General features: G+C 46.3%; 1 protein-coding gene across 3 annotated transcripts in view; it reads right to left on the reverse strand.

Annotated features, from left to right (window-relative positions):
• Window positions 1-302: 302 nt before the first annotated feature.
• Window positions 303-14,045, reverse strand: part of TMCO3 (transmembrane and coiled-coil domains 3) — a 1,285,122-nt gene continuing 1,271,379 nt past the window's right edge. For 2 of the 3 annotated variants that reach the window (XR_011283572.1, XM_069637137.1), the window contains exon 12: window positions 1,699-2,045. Coding sequence is in view for 2 of the 3 variants with exons in the window: in XM_069637137.1 (XP_069493238.1) it covers window positions 1,917-2,045 (129 nt within the window). In the remaining variant the exon portion in view is untranslated. Of the gene's footprint in view, window positions 2,046-14,045 lie in introns of all 3 variants that reach the window. The other variant, XM_069637136.1, reaches the window with a different exon arrangement.

Here is a 14,045-nt window from a genome sequence, read left to right on the forward strand (position 1 = left end):
TTCCCAATTACTTCTAGATTACAACCTTTAGCTGCTCACGCAACCTAAAACTATATCTTGTAAAGCTTCATTAATAAGGAATTGTTACTAGAAATATGTGTGCTTCATTGTTTCTTTGCTCAAAATCCCCACATATGTTGGTGGGACAGAGTTTTGAATACTGGGAACTTATGATGTTGAGGAGAAATTATGAATGCCAAGACAGAACGGATCAAAGTGTGGTAGACCATCATGAGGAGGTTTGAGCTTGCCTGAAATAGAGACCAACTTTGACATTTTGTTCACATTGACTTCAATTGGTATTTAACTTCAACTGGGTATTTATTTTCAAACTGAAACATTCATGAAAACAATTTTATTTTAGTGTCAAAACATAAACTGGGAATCCCCCACCTCAACCTTTATGGCTCCATCTGTAGACAATGCTACCTTGCTGTGAATATATAACCAATTATTATCCCATTGTAACCCACCTCCCACTAGTCAATCATGTCCCACTAACTACCTCACAACATAATTTCATAGTCTACCTAACGTAGCTGGCAAAAACATACTTCAATATATAATGATTTATTAAAGGCCTCATGAGTTGGTGCCCTTCTGTGTGCTTTTCCTTTGTTTTTCAGATTGTGTGCAAGTCAGGGTATAACATGGCTAAGCATTTTTCATATTGGGGGTGGATATAAGCAAAATTGACAAATATTTTTCGAGCAATACCTTTTTCAGTCTGTTTTTGCCTACAATGTTAATACTGAAATATATGGTTTACTGATTTTGTGGTGGGCAGTTTAACTTTGGTATACTGATAAAAAGCAATGCAATGTTTAGAGACATATCACAGCAAATTGCAGGAATGGACAGATTGCCATAATTGGGCAAAAGTCTTTCAAAGCGGGGAATAATCCTGCATACATCATGAGCTCAGAACTAGCAGCACTTAATGGTGGTGATGCATCACTTCATGAAGGAATGTGAACACAACTTCGAAAATGGCAAAATAAGACCACATTAACACAATGTCAGAAAGAGTAAAAATAAACTACAATGAAATCTAAAAATATGAATCCAGTAACAAAGATCGCAATTCGATTTAAATGTTTTGAAAGAACTAAGAGAAAACACATGTATATTCTTGAGTATTAGTGTACATAGCTGAGGGCAGCTCTTCCGTTCTAAACCGTCAGCGACGAGCCTTACAGCTGTAGCATACTTGTGTTTTATGACTGATATCAGGCCACAAGACAGATGGGATTTACCTACCCGTTTCATTATTCCACAACCCAACACATTCATTTAAATACAGTTTTGAATTTAGCGTTAAACAAGTTAACATAATTCTTAAGAAAAATCATCCATAAAAAAAAAATCAACTTCGGTAAAAGGCACACAGAGGAAATGCTATTTTAAAATTTGTTTAAAAAATAAAATGTTCTATGCTTATCCATGCACTTGATAACACACAAGGAACACAGAATTAATATAGCACCCTTTTCTTGGCCAAAGGTAAAATTAAGCCAACTCAATTTACAAATTGTATTGCTATTTTCTTTTGCCATTGTCCTAACTGGGGCAAAACTTTGAACACACACACACACACACACACACACACACCTTTTGCCTACAGCAGATCCCCATACTGATCCCCTTATCATGAAGGTTTTACCAGGGGTGCCCTAATAGCACATTTAAAGGAAACTCTTGTGGCATCCAAGCTTTAATACCAATAACCAAGTGAAAATGTTCTCAACAGCTGTAAAAACCTTGAGCCAACCATTTTAACAGTGTGTTTCTGTGTCAGTTAAAGTCCTTCAACCAAATGCACATATGGGGAGCATGGGAAGCCCCTTTATGTTACCAAAAGTCATAGTGCCAACTTGAACCGACACATAGCTTTATTTAAGGACACTGTCAGCTTTCTAGGTTATCCTCTGTAAGGACATGGATCGCTTATCAGGTCTTGGCACACACTTCAAAATGGCAACTCTCCACAATGCCGGTGCAAGTAAAAGGCTCAAAGTAGTCACACTCAAAATAAGGAGGTAGACCTGGAACGACAGAAGCAAATTGAAATATTTTAGACATTCAGTTTAAGTTATGCATTGATATTGGGCAAAAAAAGAATGTATTTAAGGCAAATTAGGTCACTTGGCAAACTACATTCCAGATTATTAAGTGTGGGCTAGGGGCACCTAAACGTGCAGATGCTACTAGTTCAGGCAATTTGTGAGCTTTGCAAATATAGTGTAATTTGATTTTGATATACTTTATTTGCCCATCAGTACCCTCATTTTCATAAATTACAATACTTGAATAATAATAACAAGCCTTGAACATATAAAATGATAATCCCGATTTTCCTCAAAAAGAAAAGAGTGCCCTGGTTCCCCGTTGAGTAGAATGACATATTCTGCACTGCTACAAGCTGAATCAATAAAGACTTGTCTCCAATGCATTATTCTGTACTTGTCTTAGGCTGAAGCATGCCCAGGAACGAGAATTCTTACATGAGGTGACTGCCTAAGACACAACCAGACTGGCAATGCAAGTAACATATCTGACCCCACTGCAATAGAGGAGGATTGAGAATAGCACTTTGAGTTGGCATAAATGCTTCCACTGGCTGTTCGTCCTAGCAGAGCAGCTTGATGGTTGCACCAGAAAGCCTCGACTCTCCATAAAACACATCATTTTGATGCCATTGCATAGGATTGAAAGAACACTCTAACTCGAGGCACAGATATTTAATTAGCACAAGCGGGGGAAGGAGGTAATGCTGTGGCGGCCACCCAGCCTATCAGGATGCTCGGAACAGGATCTTTACCTCATGGGTAAAGCCCCAGCTCTGGGAGCGGGAGGCTGCCATCTTCTCTGTACGGATTGAGGTAAATGCGCTCCTCTTCCCCTCGATTCCCCCCCTCCCTGACCCAGATTTAAACATTCCTCACCGAACCCCACATCTCTTACGCTCCTTGCCCCTCATCAGTGCCGGGAGCACTTGGTGTTCCAGCCACATCTCTGTCACTGTAATGGGTGCCATGGAAAGGGAGAAGAGAATACGTGTAGATCCTTCTCCCTAATCCACAGTGACCATCTTGGATTGTAGTTTATTTATTTTTGTAAGTTGAGAAATGGCAACTATGCCATTTCTCAACTTAAAAAAAAAACTATTAGCATCCCGGTAAACATGCTGGGATGCTAATAGCAATCGAGCGGTTGGCTTTACTGGGGTGCTAACGTTAAAGCCCTCACTTCGCTTTGACTTCCAACAGACGCACATTAACTGGCCCAGAAAAGCCACTGCCCGTCAAGTTTTATTGCTGGAATAAAATCCTACTTCGTAAGGGTTACTCAGAAAAAAACATTGTATATTGATTTTTTTTAAAAAAAAACCTTTATTTAACAACTTACACAGACATTAACACATGTCATCATCATATGAATATACAGCGATCGGGTACACTTGGATGCATCATTACAGTATTTCTGAGTCCACATTTGCAGCACATTTATCAGCCAAGTATTGTCTGTATCTGCCCCATATGTCTCTGGGATGGCTATAGCTGGATAGTAAACCGGCATACACCTCTTCACCGTCACTGGCCCACGTCATGTCCCTTTCCCAAACAGCTTCCGTGAGCGGTTCAACACATTTCCACTGCATCAATAGTACCCTTTTTGCCAGTATTAAACTAAGATTGAGCAATTTACGCCAAGGAGGATTCATTTTGCTCACTGTGCCCAGCATACATATACCCGGATCCCATACCATCGGTTGAGCTGCCATTGCGTCAAGTGCTTTGCATATGTCTGCCCAGTATTTAGACAGCCGTGTGCATGCCCACAACATGTGAAACAAGCCAGCCTCTTCATTCCCGCATCTGGGGAATTTCCAGTCTGCTGTGGGATATATGGTTTTAATCCTGGACGGGGTATAGTAAGCTCTGTGCAGGACCTTGTAATGTATGAGGCGAGTTATATGAGACATTCCTTGTCAGTGCACACAGTTTAACCCACTGCTGGTCAGTAATGGTATAGTCCAGGTCGGTTTCCCACTTCCCTTTATTGGCTAGGGGTAGAGCCTCTCTGATAGATTGCGCAATTTTATATAATGTGGAGGTTTTAGTTGTGTTGGCGGTGAACATGTATTCCAAGCCCAGATGCACTTGTAGTTCAGCAGGAAATGTAGCCCATACTTCTGCCATGGCTGAGTGCAGCCTCAAGTACTGTAGTTTTTGTAGTGGGTTGCCCCCTATTATCTTGTTGATCTCTTCCCAGCAGATGAAGAGTTTATTAACAAATAGATCTCCAAACCGGAGTATTGCCTTGTCTCTCCAATGTGTGGCAAGGCTATTGTCCTGTGTGGGGGGGGGGGAGGTAGTGGGCTTCCCATAGCAGTATGTTTGGGTGATATAAGACCTCATGTGCAGAGTGACCGGTCAGTCTTGTCCAGGCTGAGCATATCACCAATGCTGGGTTAATCATGTTGTCATGTCTGCCTTTGGCTGCTGCCACTCTGTGTAAAAGCTTCAATGGGCCCGGAGTGTGTGTTTCAATTGCCGAGTGTGGAGCCTGTGGGTGCCCCTCTATCCAGTATATGGTGTAGTATGCCTGCGCTGCAAGATAGTATAATTCAAAATCAGGAGTAGAGAGGCCGCCCTATGGGTACGTTTGAGTGCGTCTGTGCCAGCTCACCCTGGGTTGCCAGTTCCAGACAAAAGCTGTGCATGCCTCTTGGATCCTGGTGAAAAATGTTCTGCCCGGCCATACGCGGATTGTCGTGAACAGGTAAAACAATTTGGGCAAAATTATCCTTTTGATCAGGGCTAGTCTTCCCATGCGCCAGATTGAGAGTGACTGCCATTGCTCGAGCTTAGCACAAAGCACATTTGCAATTGCTGTATAATTTAGAGAGCAGACGCTTTGCGTGTTGTGGGCTATTTCTAACCCCAGGTATTTCACCCGGGTGGGGGCCCATAGAAGCCTGTGTAGCTCTATGGGTTTATGAGTGACCTCTGTGAGTGGAAACATTTCAGATTTGGTTGCGTTTAGTTTTAGCCCAGAATATTCCCTGAATTCCGTGTCCAGTCGTAGCGCCCTGCCAGGGTTGGTTTCTGGGTCTTTTGGATACAACATTATGTTGTTGGCATATAGCGCAATGTTCTTTATCCTGCCTGCTATCGATATTCCCAACATCCCACTTCGAGCTCTTAGGATATCTGCGAGAGGTTCTGTAACCAGTGCTAACAGTAACGGGGATAGTGGGCAGCCCTGTCTGGTACCACCGGCAAGTTCTAGAACCGACGACAGGATCCCATTAACACAGATTCTGGCATAAGGTTTTGAATACAGTATCGGACCCATCTCACAAAGTTCGGGCTAAATCCATAATTCTCGAGCACCCTAAATAAAAAAGGCCAGTAGACCGTGTTGAAGGCGTTCTGCATATCAAGTGCCAGTGCCACCCCCTGAGTGTCTTCAGGTATTGTTGCAAGAATGTTAAAGCAGCAACAGATATTAGTCGTTGTGGATCTACCCAGTACAAAGCCGGCTTGGTCCTCATGGACCATGTGGGGCATCAAAGGGTTCAATCGCATGGCCAGAATCTTAGCAAATATCTTCGCATCTGTGTTTATTAATTAAAGTGGTCTGTAAAAGCCACACTCCTTGGGACTCTTCCCGGGTTTCAGGAGTGGGGTGATGATTGCTTCTCACGTTGTTTCGGGCAGCGCACCTGCCTCCAAGTCTACGGACCAGACGGCCGGAAGTCGAGGTATGAGGGTCGTAGCGAATTCTTTATAAAATTCGTCCGCCAGAGTCTGGTGCCTTCCCGTTTGGTAGGGATTTGATAGCTTCAGCTATCTCTGTCTGAGTCAAAGGGTTTTCTAGTGCCTCTCTCGTCTCCAGGGACAATAGGGTGGTGGGAATTCGTGGCAGGTATCTGTCAATGTCTTCTTCCGTGGCAACGCTCTGAGGGTATGCGTAAAAGTCATAAAAGACTCCTCATTTCTTCTTGATCTGTGACCACCACCCCATCTGGCCGTGCAATACAAGGGATATTGGAATTGCCGCGTTCCCCTCTCACCATCCTAGCTAGGAGTTTGCCTGGGCGTTCTTGCTCTCCATATCACCTAGCGGCCATTGGCCGGTCGAAAGAACGGATTTCCCGTTCTGCTGCTTCTCTGTACTTTTCTAATTGAGTATTTAGTTTTGTCTGGGCAGTTGGGTTTATGGCGTATTGTCCCTACAGTTGAGCAATATCTCCCTCAAGTCTCCCCAGCTCTCTGCGAATGTCCTTGAGCACTCCCATTTCCATTGACATGGCGATTCCCCTAATATACACCTTATAGGCCTGCCACAGCATTGCTTGGCTCTCTACTGTGCCTTCATTTTTTTTGAAGTATTTGTCGATACGCTTGGACAGATTCATCTTATAAACATGGTCTAATATAGCGGCGGCCTTAAATCTCCAAGGGGGTCTCCGTGGGGAGACTTTGGGAATGTGTAGGGTCAACTCTACCGGAGAGTGGTCAGATAGCGTCCTAGGCAATATCGTCGCCTCAGACACCCACCCTAGGACTTCTTGTGTTGCCAGCCACATATCGATCCTCAAGTGCATGTCGTGCACTGACGAGTAAAAGGTGTATGCCTGTTTCTCACCGTGTAGGGAGCACCAGACATTGCGCATAGCTAGGTCTGTCATGTGAGTTTGTATCATACGTACAGCCTGTGTGAGTGTTCTGGGGCTGTCAGATGTGCGATCCAGTCGGGTATTCAGTATTGTGTTAAATTCCCCGCCCGTAATTATGTGAGCAGTGGGATATTTGGCGCATTTGCGAAATATCTTGTTGTAGTAGTCGGGGTTCATCCGTGTTTGGGCCATAGAGATTAATGAGGAGCACCTCCATCTCAGCCAATTTCCCATGTGCAATCATGTATCTCCCTTCTGGATCACACTGCTGCTAAATGCGTGTATGGTCATGTTTTGTGCATCAATATGAGTACCCCCCCATGCTCTACTTGAATAGGACGTGTAGAAGCGGTGACTGCACCAGCCGGGAGCTATCCTGTCTGCCTGATCACCCAGTAGATGAGTCTCCTGGAGGAATGCAATATTTGCGCCAGATCTGTTAATGACCGCCATAATTTTCTGCGTTTTCACTGGCATTCCCAGTCCTCTTACATTCCAACTTATTAATTTAAGTCCTTATGGGTCTCCCTCAGCCATACGCCTCGCAGTGTTCAATAGAAACCACAATGATTAAGTGTCCCGTGTTATTTCCATGTGACCATCTTGTGTTTGTCTCTGCGTTTTCAACTTTAACACCCAATCTAGTCTTGCTTCCTCACTCCCCCTCCCTCATAGTCCCCTAAACTTTGACTATGTATTTTTCATCCACCCAAACCTTTTCCCTCTTAATAAAGCCATACATCCGCATGGGGGAGGAGGGGGCGCGCATCCACGGCTGCCGAGGTCTAGGAGATTGACTTGTCTGCCCTAGGGTTGCCCACCTGTTAGTTTCCAGCACACATTATAAACAGTGGCATTCAGTATTATAACAATGCGGTGCTAGATACAAATATATGTGAATGAAATACAGATCATGGGTATATGTCACTGTAGTCTCGTATACAAAGTTTGAAGTGTAGTGTCGAATCAAATGATCGGGTCATCTCGTCCAGACTGTGGTGAGACTTCGATGCTTCCACCGATAGAGCCGGTTGCCTGTTTGGATGGCATTGGGATACTAGCTTCCACAAAGGAAACAGCTTCCTCAGGGAAAGTAAAAAAAAGTATGTCTTGTTATTTTGCTGTAGGCGGAGCCTGGCTGGGTATAGCATTGCATACGGCACTCCTCTCTCGCGAAGCATCTTCTTTATCCCTGTGAACGAGTGCCGTTCCTGCTGTACTGACAGTGCATAATCTGGGAAAATCTGAATGATGCTGGAGCCCAGCCTCAGTTCTTGCTGGTCTCTCACTGTACGAAGTGCTAAGTCCCTGTCCCTCTAGTTCATAAGTCTGGCTATAACATGCCTGGGGTACGCACCCGGTTTGGGGCAAGGTGCGAGAGATCTGTGCGCTCTTTCGATGACGAACATGGAGGACCAGACAGGGTCGCCTAGCAATTCCTTGAGCAATTCCTCAACAGCAATCTCCATCTGGCCCTTTCAACGCATCTTCGGGCATGCCCACTATTCGCAGGTTATCGCGTCGGGATCTAGATTTCAAGTCTTCACACTTGAGCTTTACTGTTCCCAGATCTTTAGCCATTTCCGTCACGGTGCTTTGTAGTGCCTGAAGCATGTTCTCCGTGGGGCTGATCTGGGTCTCCGCCTCTGTGATGCGACTTGTGGCCTTCTCCAGCTGGTTTCTTATCGTGGTCACATTTGCTTTAATGCCATCTAATCTATCATTCAGGGCTGCAAAGCGCTGTTGCATCGAGGCAAACACAGCTTGTGGGTCCATAGTGGCAGGTGTGGCCCCTGCAGCGTTCTGCATGGTTGATCCAAGGCCTAAGTTACTCCTGTTGCTGCCTTTGGTTGTTGTAGTGTACTTTGATTGTGCCTTTCCCTTTTTTGGACGGTGCCCCTTTGGGCATTGTCCATCGTCCCGCTGTGCTGCCAAGCGTAGCTGTTGTGCACAGTGGTGATATGGGGTTGTGTAGTCGTGCTTTCTATTCCTCAGCTGCCTTACTGCCAAATAAAAAGTGGGCAGAGCAATGACCAATTGGGAGGCGGTCTTCCTCTCGTTGCTGAGTGTCTGATATGTTGAGGCAATTTGTCATGAGTCACTTGTCTCCCGCCTTATCTCCAGGATGCAGATGTGGTATATTGCTGTGGTGTTACACTTCAGGCTTCCCCGCGGGCCTCCTTGCAGAATACAACTTCTTTACAAGCTCCTCTATGGACCAGATACAGGCTGCCATGGCGCCTGTACAAACTACGACGGACTCCGGGTCAGCTGACACGTCTTGTACGTGGAAGACATACGGCAAGACACGCCCCCTTACGACTATAAAACCACCGTCTTCCAAGGGGCTCGTTGCTGCTAATTAGCGTTACAAGCTTCACGCGGTTACATCCGTTACTTCTTCATGTCTCCCACACGATTCCTCATATGAACTCCTGGTTTTGACCCTTGCCTGACTATTGGACTGGCTTGTCTCCTCCTTTATTCCTGTTGTGCTCATCTGGTTTTCTGACTCGGAACGTTACTGGATCCGGCTCCCTTCTGTCTCCTGTGGTACTTCATTCCAGGTTGCCGCCTCTGCATACGGAACCAAAGCAGAGAACTTGCTGTCAACTATCCGGAACCTTTCTACACCTACTCTGGATACAGGTGTGCACCGGTACATACTTAATTGGCAAATCCCATCTCTGCTATTATTTCTCTCCACGACTTGTTTGGATATTTCGTCTCCTGTTGGATTCTGGGACATTGAGTGACTATCTTGTGAACTTATCTTCAAGTGCATATAAACACTCTGCTGAAACTGCACCAACACGGCACTAGTGCGACCCTCGTGCCGTCCGGGGCTACTTCCCTATACTGACATTCCTGTTTGTTATTTTCTCCTTTTGTTGCCTTCTGTTTCCTGGATTCCTTTCCTCAAACTATCCTTATTCAGGTTAGTTGTTACCAATTCGATACATAAGTTGGGACTGATACTTTAAAAGGCTCTTTTAGACCATTCCCACTCATTTTGTGTTATATTCCTTGTAGATCCACCCCGGGGAAGCTCCACTCCAATACCTATCTAGGTAGTTTACCCATGAATTCAACTGTTCTGATTACTTGCCTTAACTTCAACACTGTCTAATATCTTTGTATTCCTTTGCAGCATTGGTATTGGCGGTGTGTGTTCTCCCCGCTCTTTTATTCAATTGACATCTGTCTGTCCCAACTGAAACAGCAGAGAGGTACATTGTAGAAAAGAGCCCCTCTTTGAGGAAGCCTGAGTCTTGTACTCAGGGGAGCTGGGATGGAAGGCTGAATATCGATTCTTGTACCACCATCATCTCCAAGGTCACTCCTCTGCATCTTCGGCCTTTTTCTGAGTGGTGACTAACATGTGGCTGCTATGTGCAGTATGCCGTCCCTGCTGGTTACTGATTTCCGTGGTCTGTGCTGAAAATGTAACTAATTTCTCCTCTACCGATGATAACCGTATCTTCAGTAGGTTGCTGTGTCGTGTGGTCAGTACACCTCAGGGATCGGGGCGTATCTCAGTGTGGTTGGTAATTAGACCTTAATGTTGCGATATACAGGTTGAGTTACTTGTGCCAGTAATTACCTGAGTGTGCCGGTGTTGCGCAATGTCCTGTTGTCTGGTCGGCGGAGCTCGGAACTTACTGTACCCTTTCGCTCCAGTTACTGTAATCCATCACACAAATGGGGTGAACCCGGGCTCCGTGTCCTGCCCCGTGCCCCCTTGTGTTGTTAACCGTAGTGCCGGGCTGAGGTGCGTGGCTTGTAGCCGGTGTCTCAATGCTTCTGTGTGGGCTCTTATTCAGCTCTCGCCATAGTACGGGGCGTGTGTCCGGTTCAGGAGTACCTGGCTGCCCAGCAGACTTTATAGCTGAGCCGTTTCATACCCTGTGTGCGTGCTCCGGCTCCCTGGCAATCTGTTATGGACGCTGTGTCGGGCAGTCGCGGGGGCCAGAGAGGGTCGCCTCGCCTTTCTTCAGTTGTAGTGTTGCGGCGCTGTAGATGAGTCCCTAGCGCAGCACAGGCGTTCCTTACTCCCCTCGTGCCGTGGGTTACATATGGGGCCGCAGCAGTTCGGTCTCCATGGGCGAGGTAGTTGTATGCGCCAGAGTTTTTCCCCAGTATCAAGAGTACCAAGCCTCATTATTGTATAAGGTTTGTAGAGTGCTTATGGTGCCCTGGCTGGAATTGATGTGCACTGGACAACAACAGTGGGGTATGAGCCCTGGATGCAGCCTGGGGAGCCACGTTAGTATTTTGTATTTGTATTTATAAAAATGTCATATAGCGCTTTACAAGAAGACAATAGTAAATACAATAAGCATTGAAAACCTGTGAATCAAGTAACGGAAAACTATACGTGCAACAATTTACAACAGATTACTTGAACGCTGCGGTGTAACATGAGTGTTGTAAGGCTATAGTAAGAGAAGGAACAAGAAGGAGTAAGGATGGGCGGTAGGGCCGAGATGAGAGAGGTAGCAAAAGATGTCAGGGTGGGGAATGGAGGAGATAGGATTTTAGAGAGGTGCGGAAAGAAGGATAGGAGGAGATAGAAGGGAGAGGGAGACAGTTCCAGTGGAAAGGGGCAAGTAGTTGGAAAGAACGAAAGCGAGATGGGGCACAGGGCGAAGGAAGAGAAGTGAGTAGGAAATGTTCGGCAGAGCGAAGAGGGCGAGAAGGGGTAGAGAAAGAAAGGATGGAGGAAAGGCAGGGTGGAGCAAGCCCATAGAGGGATTTGAAGACGAGACAGAGGAAATATGAGCTGGGAGTGAAAGGGGAGCCAACCTAAGGAGGAGAGAGAAGAGGAGATGGACTCGAAAGGAGAGAGAAGAAAGAGGGAGCGAATAGCAGAATGATAGATATATTTAAGGGGGTTAGGTGAGTAGAGGGGAGTCTGAAAAAGAGGGTGGAGCAGTAGAAGAGTCTAGAGAAGAAGAGAGGTGACTAGAAGTTTGGTAGCATGTAAAGTTAGGAAAGGGCGAATTTTACAGATATTATAAAGGTGGCAGCGGCAGGAACTGGTGGTGAGAGTGATATGATGGGAGAGAGAGGGATTAGAATCAATGTGGAGGCCAGGTTTGTGGGCGTGGGAAGAGAGAGGGAGTAGGGGAGAGGAGAATAGACGGTGGTGGGGAGGGGGGAGGATGTGTGTTAGCAGGGAAGAAAAGGACTTCTGTTTTGTCCGCATTTAAGGTTAAGAAGTGAGAGGACATACACGATTTGATCGCGGAAAGGCAGGAAGAGAGTTTAAGATGGATGTCAGAGGTAAAGGAAGAGAAGGAGAGGAAAAGTTGGGTGTCGTCAGCGTAGAAATGGTGTGAGACACCAAAGGAGGAGATGACCGGAGCTAGGAAGGAAGTGTAGAGTGAAAAGAGGGGAAGGCCGAGGACGGAGCCTTGGGGAACGCCATGATTGAGTGGGCAGGTAGGGGAGGTGGTACCGCCCCAGGACACTGCAAAGGTAAGGTTGGAAAAATAGGAGGAAAGCCAGTTGAGGACCGAGTTTTTGAAGCCAAGGGATGAGAGTTAAGGAGTAGAGGATGATCAACATCATCGAAGGCAGCAGAGAGGTCGAGAAGGATGAGTATGGAGGGGTGTTTAGGGTAGCGGGCGGAGAGGGGAGAATTAAGAACTGAAGTAAGGGCAGTTTCGATGGAGTGGTGAGGTCAGAAACCAGACTGAGTGGGAGGGAGAAGAGAGAGATTAGAGACGAAGGAGGAGAGCTGAGAATAGACAATGCATTCGAGAAATTTAGAGAGAAAAGGCAGAAGGGAGATGGGACGATAGTTAGAGGCAAGATGGGGATTAGCAGATGGTTTCTTCAGAATAGGAATGATAGTGGCGTGTTTGAAGGGGACGGGAAAGTGGATGTAGTTAGACAAGTGTTGAAGAAGGAGGTGAGGTAGGGTATGAGGAGGGGGTCGATTTTTGAAATAAGGCAAGTAGGAATGGGGCTAGAGGGGGAGGCGGTGGGGTGAATTTTAGATAGGAGGAGGGAGACTTCAGATTGAGTAACAGGAGTGAAAAAAGGACATGGTAGAGGGAGGGGGTGATGGGGGAGAGAGGAGGGGAGGAAATGATGTTTTGGCGGAGTTTGAGCACTTTATTTGAGAAGAAATTGGCATGGTCAGTAGCAGAGAGAGGAGAGGCAATGGAATGATAAGGAGTAGAAGGAGAGAGAAGACGTGTGAGAGTTTGAAAGAGACGGCGGGGATGAGAGGATTGAGAACTGAGGAGATCAGGAAAGTAAGTGCGTTTAGCAGAGTTAAGACAGTTGTCATAGAGTGTGATAGGAAAAGTAGGTGGATTGGTTAGAAGGGGAGGGGTGTTTGAGCCAGCGTCATTCAAGGCGCCCAAGGAGGCGACGCATGGAGGAAAGGTGAGGAGATAGCCATGGTTGGGTGGGTTTGCGAGATGGAGGAAACGAGGAGAGAGGGTAGAGAAAGTCAAAAGTAGAGGTAAGGGAAGAGGTTAAGGTGGAAGACGCATCATCAGCAGAAAGGGAGGAGAAATGGGAGAGAGGGGAAAGGGAAGAGGAGTAGGAGGCAATGAAAAGAGAGGGGCCAAAACAGAGAGGTAGGAGAGGAGAGGGATAGAGAAAGTAAAGAGTGGTCAGATAGATAGGTGGGTAAGACTGATATAGGAGAGGCAGTGACTGAAGTAAAGATGAGGTCAAGAGTGGAGCCAGATAGGTGAGTAGGTGGGGATGGGAGAGGAGTAAGAAGGAACAAGTTACTTACCTGTAACTGTTGTTCTCCAGCATGGGTCTGGCATGGATTCACATGCTCATGAATATTCCCCGTCGTCAGGCTGGGAATCCTCGGTAAAGAAAAAACCAGTATCAGTTTCGTTTCTGATCTGTCTTTCGTAGTAGTAACCAATCACTGGTCTCTGCGTCATTCTGACCACAGCCAATGACTGCCCTCTACCTAAGCCCCGCCTCTGGCAGCCATCTTCAGATTTGGAATCACGTGAAGTGGCAGTATGACCAAGTGAAGAGCCGCAGAGGGGTAGGCGGGAGGGTTCGCATGTGAATCCATGCCAGACCCATGCTGGAGAACAACAGTTACAGGTAAGTAACTTGTTCCTTCTCCAGCATGGGGTCTGGCATGGATTCACATGCTCATGAATAAAGAATACATAGCAGTACACACATGCACAACCATGGGAGGTGGCAAAGGCTCAACATTAAGCATTACATCAAACTCAACATTAAGCAATCTTACCTCCTCACCAGGCTCACCTCAGGCGAACAGGTTGCGCAGCACTGCTTGGCCGACCCTGGACTCCTCCCTGGAATCCCGATCGACGCAGTAGAATTTCGTGAAGGTGTGCGT

This window comes from Ambystoma mexicanum, chromosome 7p (genome assembly GCF_040938575.1).
Source record: "Ambystoma mexicanum isolate Mex_15411 chromosome 7p, UKY_AmexF1_1, whole genome shotgun sequence".
NCBI lineage: Eukaryota > Metazoa > Chordata > Amphibia > Caudata > Ambystomatidae > Ambystoma > Ambystoma mexicanum.